This window comes from Gracilinanus agilis, chromosome 6 (genome assembly GCF_016433145.1).
Source record: "Gracilinanus agilis isolate LMUSP501 chromosome 6, AgileGrace, whole genome shotgun sequence".
Classification (NCBI taxonomy): domain Eukaryota; kingdom Metazoa; phylum Chordata; class Mammalia; order Didelphimorphia; family Didelphidae; genus Gracilinanus; species Gracilinanus agilis.
The window spans coordinates 278261057-278273108 of NC_058135.1; the positions used below are offsets into that span (position 1 = coordinate 278261057).

At 48.1% G+C, this 12052-nt stretch overlaps 1 protein-coding gene across 1 annotated transcript; it reads left to right on the forward strand.

Moving 5' to 3' along the window:
• Positions 1-456: 456 nt before the first annotated feature.
• LRRC55 (leucine rich repeat containing 55) lies at positions 457-5996 on the forward strand. The gene is made up of 2 exons (XM_044682311.1): positions 457-1159; positions 5761-5996. The coding sequence occupies exons 1-2, from the start codon at positions 457-459 to the stop codon at positions 5994-5996; spliced, it is 939 nt and encodes a 312-aa protein (XP_044538246.1).
• Positions 5997-12052: the final 6056 nt, after the last annotated feature.

Sequence of the window (12052 nt, forward strand, 5' to 3'; positions counted from 1 at the left end):
GGATTTGCCCCCTAAGAGATTTCAGTGGCTTTGAGTAAGTCCTGGGACCTTGGGTGGCGTGGGGGTGGGGGCAGGTGCCAGATTGAGCCTTCAGCCCTCAGTGAGACACTTAACCCAGAACACCTTGGGATCTTTGGAGATTTCAGATGGCCCAGAGCATCCTGGGCTATAGTTTCAAGGACTGCTGCCACCTGGTCCCACTGGATGTCTCCCTTGGTTTCTACCGTCTTGATCATCTTCCCAGAAGCCCGGGGGGCCTTGACTGAGACTCCCTGCGTTGTCACCAGGTGCCACCAAAGGAACCCTGCTGGTGCTTCTCACCTGGGGAGCCCAGGCTCCCGGGCTGGCCAGAGCCAATGACAGGCAGTGGACAGAAGCCCCACCTCCCCCAGCCCCCGGCCACAATGTAGCTGCCTTCTTGCCCCAGTGACTCTTCTCGGAGACCCAGGGAGGGCTATGGGCTCCTCTTGGCCATGCCGCTGCTGGCAGAGGCTTGAGATGGGCCCCGCGTGGTCCCAGCTGGTCCGGCCCTGCTCCCCGAAGCCAGCCCTGCTGCTGGCCTCACTTCTTTTCGCAGCAGGGCTGGCCCTGGCTGATGCTGTTGCCAGCTGCCCGGTCCTGTGCACCTGCCGCAGCCAAGTGGTCGACTGCAGCAGCCAGCGCCTCTTCTCCGTGCCTCCTGACCTCCCACTGGACACTCGCAACCTCAGCCTCGCCCACAATCGCATCGCCACCGTCCCGCCGGGCTACCTCACCTGCTATGGGGAACTGCGGGTGCTGGACCTGCGGAACAACTCCTTGGTAGAGCTGCCCCCCGGGCTCTTCCTGCACGCCAAGAGGCTGGCCCACCTGGACCTGAGCTACAACAACTTCAGCCACATCCCCGCCGACATGTTCGGCGAGGCTCAAGGGCTGGTCCGCATCGACCTGAGCCATAACCCCTGGCTCCGAAAAGTCCACCCAAAGGCCTTCCAGGGTCTCTCCCAGCTCCGAGAACTGGACCTCAGCTACGGAGGACTGGCTTTCCTCAGCCTCGAGGCCCTGGAGGGGCTGCCGGGGCTGGTGACCCTGCAGATTGGGGGGAACCCCTGGGTATGTGGCTGTACCATGGAGCCCCTCCTGAAGTGGCTGAGGAACAGGATTCAGCGCTGTACAGCAGGTAGGAGATGGTCCAGCAGGGGCTGGGAGGAAGCGAGAGAAGGGCAGACCTAAACCTACAAGGGAGCCTAGGGAGCGCCTAGTCAGCCCCTTCCTTTAACAGGGCCAGAGAATGGAAGTGATTTATCCACAGTCTCGCGAGTGATCAGTAACAGAGCCGGGATGCCAATGCAGATCCTCTGATTTGAAACCCAGAACTCTCCAAAAGAGGCCCAACTGCAGAGGTTCTTAGCCTTTGTGGTGTGTCCTGGACCCCCTTGGAGTCTGGAGATGTCCATTGACCCCTTCTCAGAATAATATATTTGAGACTAGCCCAGAAAATGGAGGAGGAAACCAACTCTGTTTTGTTTTTAAACCCTTTCCTTCTGTCTTAGAATCAATACTATGTATGGGTTCCAAGGCAGAAGAGAGGTCAGGGCTAGGCAATGAGGGTTGAGTGACTTGTCCAGAGTCACCGAGTTAGGAAGTGTTGGAGGTCAGATTTGAACCCAGGATCTCCCATATCTGGGCCTGGCTTTCTAGCCCCTGAGCTATCTAGTTGTCCCTGAAACCAACTCTATTTTTTTTTAATGCTTCCTTCCTTACCTTCCATCTTAGTATCAATACTATGTATTGGTTCTAAGGCAGAAGAGTGGTAAGGGCTAGACAATGGAGGTTAAGTGACTTGCCCAAGGTCACATAGCTAGGAAGTTTCTGAGGCCAGATTTGAACCTAGGACCTCCCATCTCTGGATCTGACTATCCACTGAGCCACCCAGCTGCCCCCAAACAACTCTATTAAAATATAAACAAGGGACAGCTAGGTGGCCCAGTGAATAGAGCAACAGACATGAAGATGAGAGGTCCTAGGTTCAAATCTGGCCTTGGAAACTTTCTAGCTGTGTGACCCTGGGCAAGTCACTTAACCCCCACTGACTAGCTCTTTCCACTTTTCTGCCTTGGCGCCAATACTTAGTACAGATTCTAAGACAGAAGGTGAGGGTTTAAAAAAAATTATATGTATATGTATATACATATGATTTATATATATATATGTATATAGTTATCAAGAGATTTTTTAAAAAATAAGTTCACAGATAATGGGCTAAAAATCCATTCACCTGCCACAAGCAGAGTTCCTAGTATCCTAGCCTGAGAGCTGGAAGGGAACTTAGAAGTCATCTGGTCCAACTCCCTCGTTTTTACGGAAAAGGAAACTGAGGCCCACAGAGGAAAGGTGGCTTCCTCAAGGTCACACAGGTAAGTGGCAGAACCAGGATTTCAACTTGGCCCTTCTGACTCCTAATCTAACATTCTTGCCTTTGCACATCTGTTGACCAAGCAAAATGAAAAGGAAATGAGGAGCAGACTAGAAAAAGGCCAGGAGAGCCCCCCACACACACTGCACTCCCCTCCCTACTCCTCACACAGTCCCCAGCTTTTGAGTATTGAAGTTTAAATGCTGTAGAAATGTGAGCTTAATTATCGCTCCCATTATTATTAATTAGGCTCTCAGCTTTGCTCCAATCAAAGAGATATTATTAAATTCTGGATCATAATCAGATTAGCTCATAGTTCGAGAGTACTTTTCTCATGACAACTCAGTGAGTTTAGAATAATGTCATTATTTGCAGCCCCACTTTATAGAGGAGATCTTTAAGATTCAGAGAAAGGAAAGCGCTTGCCCAGGGTCTCCCACTGAGAACTGGAGTTGGGATCAAAGCCAGAGGATCCAAATCCAAGACCACTGCCCTTCCCACCCTCCGATGCCTAACGAAGGCTTTAGGGATCCAGTGGGTGACTAGGCAGAGAAGTCGGTGGATTGTTGGACTTAAAGAAGGCCTAAGTTGGGGGCAGCTGGGTAGCTCAGTGGATTGAGAGCCAGCCAGGCCTAGAGACAGGAGGTCCTGGGTTCAAATCTGACCTCAGCCACTTCCTAGCTGTGTGACCCTGGTCAAGTCTGCTACAAGCAGAGTTCCTAGTATCCTAGCTTAAGAGCTGGAAGGGAACTTAGAAGTCATCTGGTCCAACTCCCTCGTTTTTACAGTAAAGGAAACTGAGGCCCACAGAGGAAAGGTGGCTTCCTCAAGGTCACACAGGTAAGTGGCCCCCCCTGCCCACCCTTACCACTCTTCTGCCTTGGAACCAATACTCAGTATTGACTCCAAGACGGAAGGTAAGGGTTTAAAAAATTTAAAAAAAAAAAAAAAAAGACAGGGCTAAGATGAGCTCCTGCCTCACACAGCTGGCCTGAGCAAGACATTTAACTTCCCTTGCCTCAGTTTCCTCATCTGTGTAATTGGGAGAATACCATGACCTACCTCACAGAATCATTGTAAATCTCTCAGCAAATAGTAAAGTACAAAACAAATGCTAGAAGGCATGATCAGAAATGTCTCAGGAGAAGGCTAAGGGACTTGGGTAGAGATTTCTGGGGTATGAGGATCTGGATACCCAGAAAATGTAAAAGTGGCCACAAAGCCCAAGCTGATTCCCACATTCTCTCAGATTTGGGGGCTGAACGGTCTATAAAACACCCCATTGAAATACTAGCCCGGTCGGAGGGTACCCTTGAATGGGCTCAGCTATTCCCGAAACATTTCTGAAATAGCAGGATTCTGTGAGGAGAGGCTGAACCCAGCAGGACCTCGCATTCCTCCAAACCCTGCCCAGTGGCCAAAACAGCAGGATGTAGCTCCCGAGCACAGATGTGCTTTCCCTGCCGTGTGGGCTAGAAAGCCCACTGGGAGAGAGGAGGGGAGACGGGAATCCAAGGGAGCTCAGAGAAGGCTGAAGTGGAGGTGGGGGTGGGCCCAGGACCAGAATAGCACGGGGGCCGTGGGTCACGACTACATCTCTCCACCAGAACTGTGGGAGGGAGCTCCTCCAGGGCTGAAAATAACTGGAAAACCCACACGTGAGGTTCAGGTGCTTGGGCCAAGCACTAGTGGGGAGGCATCATGGGCCAGAGGGAAAGGATGGAGGGAGCCATTTCCAACACTGCTCAACTCTAGGAGGTTATCGCTTTCCTTTACATGGTCCAAATTCATGGAGGAAGCTCCAGAAAATGGGTATTTTGTGCTCATTAGAGACAGTGGTAAAGTCACATCTCTTCTTCCCTTCTTTCGATTTCTGCCCTTCCTGACCACTTCCAAAGAGAAGGGGGAAGAGAAGGGAGCGAGCTTTATTAAGAACCCACCACGGGCTTAGGAACTGGGCTGAGAGCTGTATAAATATAATCTCATCCCATAATATTGGCGAGCTCAGAGGCTCCTTAGAAATTATTCGCCTCTTGTAAGACCCAGAGATTTGGAGATCTTAAAGAAAGGAGTCTTAGAGGCCATCTAGGAAGAACCTCCTTCACTCTACAGAGGAAAAAAACTGAGGGTCCAAGGAGTTAAGTGGCTGGTATGTGTCGGAGGCGGGATTTGAACCTTGACTTTGCCAACTTTGCCAACTCTCTAGTTATCCAGAAGTAAGGAAAGAAGACTAGATGGTCCCAAGTAACTTAGGCAAGTGAATCAGTGCCAGAAATAAAGTGAGAGTGAGGCCACAGGACTGCCACTGTTGGGTCTTTCTTTGGTCTCCAGTCCCTTAAAGCACTAAACCTGGAACTCATGTATCCCTTTCTTTCTGAGTTGCCATTTCTCCTTCTTGTCATATCCCATGACCTGAACACCATGGTGAGCCTTTGCCAAATACAGGCAACACAATGATGAGCTAATCTGCTTCTAAGGACAATGATGTTTGGAGGCAGCTGGGTGGCTCAGTGGATTGAAAGTCAGCGCAACAGACAGGAGATCCCAGGTTCAAATCTGACCTCTGATGCTTCCTAGCTGTGTGACCCTGGGCAAGTCATTTAACCCCTATTGCCTAGCCCTTACCACTCTCTTGCCTTGGAACCAATACATATTACTGATTCTAAGATAGAAGATGAGGGCCTAAAAAAGTTATGCTAAACCACTTCTCAGGAGTTATTTTTTATCTAAAGTTATTGATGTCAAGACAGAGAGCCTTCATAGGACAAATGGCCTGGTATTTGGGGCCTGAGCAACCCCACATAGGGAATTAAGTTAACATGATACAGTTAGAGGATGGTGCCCTGTGGTAGCTATGTGCCAGGCCATTGGGAAAATGACATCAGTGGGCAGGTAGGTGGCTCAGTGAATAGAGTACCAGGTCTGGAGATGGGAGGTCCTGGGCTCAAATCTGACCTCGGGCACTTTCTAACTATGTGACCCTAGTCAAGTCACTTAACCCTGATTGCCCAGCCCTTGCCACTCTTCTGTCTTAGAATTGATACTAAGACCAAAGGTAATGGTTTTAAAAAAGAGAAAGTGACCTCAGAAGGTTATGGTGGGACCACTGTGAATTAGGATGCAGCAACAGAAACTCCTTTCCCACAAAGGCAACTCAAAATGTGTTCCTTAACAGTAGGAAGTGCCAGCCACCCTGACTAAAGATAGCGACACTTTGCCATGAGACATCTAACTGGCATGCCCAGGCCTTCCTCTTAGGGAGCCACTAATTCAGACTGAACTGGAGGATTAAGACTTCATCCTTCTAGAGACTCAGGAATCTCTCTCCCTGTGATCAAAAGACTTCTCTGATTCCTCTGTTGCAGACTCCCAGTTGGCTGAGTGCCGGGGACCCCCAGAAGTGGAGGGGGCCCCTCTGTTCTCCCTCACAGAGGAAAGCTTCAAAGCTTGTCACCTGACCTTGACACTGGATGATTACCTATTCATTGCCTTCGTGGGTTTTGTGGTCTCCATCGCTTCCGTAGCCACCAATTTTCTCCTGGGGATCACCGCGAACTGCTGCCACCGCTGGAACAAGGCAAGTGAAGAAGAAGAGATCTGACTCAGTTTCCCTGTGTTCCCCTCCACATCGTTGTATTGCTACCATTGAAAATGCTAGGCCAGCAAGGATGAGGGGATCACAGACTCCCTTCCATGACTCCGTCTCCCCCCATGGCCCTTCCAACCATTGTCACTGTTAAAATGAGATTAGTCATCAGAGGATGCTGCCAATACCAACCAACCTTGATGACCATCTGCCAGCTATTGGCTCTCCTGACTCCTGATACCTGAGAGCTTCCCATACCAACTTCCTTCAAGTCCATTAGGCCTCCTCCTACTTGGCTACTGCCATCAAGAGTGAAAACACCTTCCTGGCTGTTGTCAATCTCCTCCCATTTCTCCATTAATTGTAGTCAGCCTGAAAGGCTAAGGTGATCAGCCAGAATAATTGCAATTCTCAAGGCCCCGTTTCCTGTTCTGTACTCAATCCTCCCCACCTTGGAATAGGGAGACCCAACCCCTAGGGGAGTTGGAGTCATGCCATCCTGGAACTCTTGACCCTGTGAACTGTACAAGGCAAAGAACTTTGCCACTGAAGGAAAGAACCATAACTAGAGTGGGGCGATCAGCCTATTTCCCCAGAGCACCAAAATTTAGAGGGGGCAGATAGCATTTGTACTTCTACAGCATAAACACAACTGAACTTAGAACCTAGTTTAACAGGAATAGTTAAAATAGTGTTATCCAGTTGTTATTACGCTCTGTCCTCCCTCACCAAAACGAAATTAGTCATCAGATTTCCAAGAGAGATTTTGTGAGGTTTGTGCCAGGCCCCAAACTTGGTAATTTTGGTTCTGGTAAAGGATGATGGAGATAGAGAAACATGGAGTAAAAACCCCTGAGTGGGGGAGAAGGATGAAGAAAGAGAAACCAAGAATAGTCTAGGTCACAAAGTTAGCTATTTTACTCTCACTCATTAAGAGGCATATCTTTCTGAGGGATCAATTTCCCAATATTGTCATAACCCCCAAAGCTGATCCAATTTCCTCCTTCACTGTGATTAGAGATTAATTTCACCCCTTTGTTGTAGAATTCCAACAAGCAAGTAGGAAGAACCTACCCTGTGTAAGAGAGCAGGGGTGATGATACAAAGGTAAAACAAAAACACCCCCTGTCCTCGAGGAGTTTACATTCTACTGGGATGAGACAATATGTAAGCAGGATCATTTGAGGAAAAGAAAAGAGAATACTAAGAACCAAGGGCTTCCAAAAAGGTATCCACAAGAGGTGGTACATGAGCTGACCACTGAAGGAAGCAAAGGATTCTAAGAGGTGAATTGCGAAGACATGATGTCGCTCTGAGCAAAGTCACTGAGACAGGAAATAGAATGTGGAGCTGGAAAGCAGCAAGTAGGCTATTTTGGTTGGGACAGTGTGTGGAGGAGTCATGTGGGGGAAAATCCTAGAAAAGAAGGCTGGGGCCAGATTTCCAAAGATTGGAAAGCATTAAATGCCAAGATGAGGAATTAGTACTTGATCCTAAAGGCAATAAGGAACTCTTAAAATTTCTTGAGCAGGAGGCAGCTAGGTGGCTCAGTGGATAGAAAAACAGGGCCAGATATGGGAGGTTCTGGGTTCAAATCTGGCCTCAGATACTTCCTAGCTATGGGACCATAGGCAAGTCACTTAACCCCCATTGCCTAGCCTTTACCGCTCCTCTGCCTTGGAATCAATACATAGTATTGATCCCGAGACAGAAGGTAAGGGTTAAAAAAAGTTCTTGAGCAGAAGAGTGACAAGACCTAACCAAGAGCATGTTAGACATACATACATACATACATACATATATGTATATGTATATAATATATATTAAGAATGGTAGGACTAGAATATCATGTTCTGGAGAGCCCCTCATTGGTCAGTAAGAAAAGTATTTGGGAAATACAGTATACTAGGCATTCGACATCCCTCAACACTTGCCCCAGTGTTCTGCACACAGTAGACCTTTAACAAACATTTCCTGATAGATGTCCTGATTGAACAGTTGGGTCACAAGGCTCTGGGACTAAAACAATGGGGATAGATGGACATAGAGAATGGGTCACGTGGTCATAAGCAGGCCCAGAGCATGGGTGCCACTCCTTGGCAGAAGGTCAAATATAATGCTCACCCCAATACACCCATGGTCTATACAAGTGATGGGCAAACTTTTTAAAGAGGGGGCCAAAGGAAAGGAAATGTTCATCTGTCAGTCTGTTTCTAAGGCAATTCTTTCAAAGTTTCATTGTATTGTATCCTACTCATTGTATTCTTCAGATTAGGAAAAATGTTGCGTGTCCGCATAGAACATTTCAGGGGGCTGCATCTGGCCTGCAGGCCATAGTTTGCCCATGACTAGTCTATACTAACCAAAAGCAATGAGCACGTTGCCAATTAGTAGACCATAAGCAAAGAAGAAATTTGTTGTAGCACAGATACAAATATACTAAATATTAATTTATTCAATAAACATTTGATCAGGACTTGCTACGTGCCAAGCCCTGCTCTAGGTGCTGGGGATACTGAGGGGAAAAAAACACAATAACCAGTCCCAGTCATCAAGAGTTTGCCTTCCACTGTGTTATAAGGAAGAGAGGATTTGAGCAGGTGAGCATGATCTACAAGGAAGAGATCCGTAGATGATGCTCACCTGCTCATATCCTCTCTTCCTTATAACAACTGGAAGAAACACCAAGTATGCATTATCCATCTAAACTCCACATGAAGTAAATATGGTGTCATCTCAAGGGAAAGAGTCACTTGGAGCATAAGGAAAGGTCTCTTGTAGGAAGGAAGGTATATAGTTGTGTGCTTCAGAAAGATAAGTTAAACAGCCACCTGGCCCATGGATTTGAGAGGGACAAGACTCAAGATGGTGAGATCAATGAGGAGGCTCTTGCAATAGTCTAGAATCTAAATGCCTCTAGATTAACTCTAGATGAAGGGGGTAGTTGGGTAGTTCAGTGAATTGAGAGTCAGGTCTAGAGACGGGAAGTCCTGGGTTCAAATCTGGCCTCAGACACTCCCTAACTGTGTGACCCTGGGCAAGACCCTTAACCCCCATTGCCTAGCCCTTACCACTCTTCTGCCTTGGAACCAATACATAGTATTGACTCCAAGACGGAAGGTGAGGGTTTTAAAAAAAAGTCTAGATGAACTAAGTGGGATAAAAGAAACAGATAGAAGAGATGTTGCAGGTGAAATTATGCTCTCCAGTATAATGTTCTGATACAGCTTGGTAACTGAGAACACCCACAAAGGCGAAGTCAAGAGGTGGAACCATCTTGACTACCTAACATCTGCCTCAGGAGAAGATTTTTCTCTATTTTTTTTTAATCTTCTATATTTTTTTTAAGCTGGACCTACAGTTTCATCAGTAGAGGGAATTCCTAAAGAGAAGCATCTCTCTTCTGACACAGATTGCCAATTCTTCTACTACCTATAGTCTTAGAGAGGTTAGGTGACTTGTTCAGGGTCACAATGCCAGCTTCAGAGGTAGGATTTGGACCCAGATCTTCCTGTTCTTGAGCTTAATTAGACTCCATTCACTATATCACATGACCTCTCTTCACCCTTTCATATATAAGAAAAGCGTGATTAGTGGGAGATAGCAATGACACCTACCAAATCATTATTAAGCGCCCTCTGTGTGCAAAGCAAAGCAATATGCTAGATACTGAGGGAGAGACAAAGCTGAGTTAAGACATGGTCCCTGCCCTCATGGAGTGGGGGCAGGGGAGGGGGAGAGGTTGACAGCAACACTGACCTCTGACCTGACAGGTATATTAGAGAAATACAAGAGAGGTTGTATAAGTTCAGTGGGAATAGGCCACCATGAAATGGAAGAAGATGGCCTGAGAGACAATGGCAGGATCTCAGAGATTTGGGGTTGAGGCAGAACAAAGATATGTGGGATCAGGACGAGGGTGAAGCATTGCAGACTGGGTAGGGGGCATCAAGTTGAAGCTAGGTACGTGGGAGAAGGAGACATGGAGACATGGCAGATTCCACATCAGTACATCCAATCACTCACTCTTCCTCTCAAGATTCAGAGCTTTGGCTGAGCTGCCTAGGTGGAATCACCCCATAAGAGGCTTTTTGGCCAACCCTATTCCTCAGTGACCTCTAGATCCTCCATCTTGCTGGCCCCCAAGCACTTCGAGAAGACTTGGGGATGGAATGAGAGGCCCGGCTCCCCCCGCAAGAAGCCTCCCCTCCATTATGATGCTTTACCCAGGGAGCTCTCCAACCAAAAGCATCAGCAGAGACATTCCTAGAACTTCAAGAAATGAGCTCAGCAAAGACCATCCTCCACTGGGATCCCCAGATCTCGGCTCCTGACATCCAGAGCCGACGACCACTCCAGCCGTCTTCCTGCCACCACTGGTGAGGCAATTCTTTTGACTGCTTGGTTCTCTTGTCCGAGCCTGTAATATCCTAGCTGAGAGACTACAGAATTATGGGATGACCTTTTCAAAACAATACTACTAATGCAAACAGTTAAGGCCTCCCCCCGTAGGGGAGAGCTCCATAGAAGTCTATAACCATCTCCTAGAGACCTTTGTTTGCTGCTCTATGGCTAATGTATTTCAATATATGTATGTTGGTTGTTTGTTTTTTTTTTTTTTTGCATAGACCTAGGACCAAACAAGATGCCAAATGCCACTTGAGGCCAGATGCGCTTCTCCACCTGTATTGTTCTGTCTCCATCAGTGGCAAAGCTAAGGGGTGAACCTTTCTGAACAGGATAGATGCCTTTAAAGAGCAAATATTTTTTCCTGCTCCAGAAATGTCCTCAAGAGTACACACATACACACACCTTAATGTAGCAGGAAAGGGCACTGGACCCAGAGCCATGGGGAGACCTGGGTTCTATTCATGGCTTTGCTGTAAACTAGCCGTGTCACCTGGAAGGAATGATTTCCTTTCTCTGGGCCTCAGTTTTCCCATCTGTAAATGAGAGAGTAAAACTAGATTAGATGATTGCTAAGGCCCCTTCAAGCTCTAATTTACGGGTTCTTAGGGAAACGGTGAACCCAGGAAACTCTCTGGAGCCCCCTTTCCTCGCCAAGAAATTGCCTTCAATCTCTTTGTTGGGGCCATCCCAAAACACAAAAACACGTGGAGAGAAAAAAATCTCTTAAAGGCAATGTAGCAATCCTGGTCACAAGTGTTCACACTGCCCTGGTGATAAACTTCCTTGGTGGTCTTCCCACAAGGCTTAATTCTCATTTTCTACAGGTTGACTCGTTTGTATCTGTGTATGTGTGTATCTCTATGTGAGGTTTAAGACGTATCTGGCTCCACCTGCGATGGGGCCGAGCTCCCACGAGGAGCTGAGCTCAGGTCTCCTGCACTGTTTCCTGGTACGTTCCTTGCTGCTGCTGTGTCTTCTGATATGCCAAAGCAGGCTCGAAGGCCTCAACCAACTGGCCTGAGGTGGAACTGGACCCTCAGCAAAGAAAGAAACGAAGAACGAGAAGTGTGATCTGGAAGACTTGGACAGGACCTCTCCCTCCCTCTCTTCTCCCACCCTTCAAAGGTAGGCTGAAGAACTGGCCCCGGGGTTAGACTAGAGGACGTCAAAGCTCTGCATGGCCTGAGGGAAACTGAGGCAGCCTGGTCTGGAAATTCTTCAATCCCTGCTACTCCATTCTCTGCCCTAAGATCATTTTCACCTTTTCCTCCAGTGCTTCCCACAGGAACAGACAAGCACAAGGGACAGGGAGCCCCGAAGCTTCTAAGAGATCCATGGTGAGCAGATCAGGAATTGGGGGCAACCACAGGCAGTCCCTTCCCCTTCATCATGGGGGGACATTCACAGCAGCTCCGCTCTGGCCAGCTCTAGACCCCCTCGCTTCCGAGCCCTCCATTTCCATTTTCCCTGCATCCTCCCCCGAGCATGGAATCCAAGAGGGTAGCCTGGAATTTCTCCCAGGAACACCTTCTTCCATTCCTCAAAGGCCGGAGGAATGGAACTGCCCTCTTCCAGAGGGGAGGCGAGCAATGCAAGACGAGACGAGAGGTCCACCCTGGTCCCCTGCCTTTGGCCATCAAGCTGGCTCTTGGAGAGGAGGG

What these genes read in the sequence shown, in the direction of transcription:
- LRRC55 (XM_044682311.1), top strand. Translation starts at nt 457, where the DNA reads ATGGGCTCCTCTTGGCCATGCCGCTGCTGGCAGAGGCTTGAGATGGGC. An exon ending in GATTCAGCGCTGTACAGCAG is followed by an intron (nt 1,160 to 5,760) that starts GTAGGAGATGGT and finishes CCTCTGTTGCAG; the next exon opens with ACTCCCAGTTGGCTGAGTGC.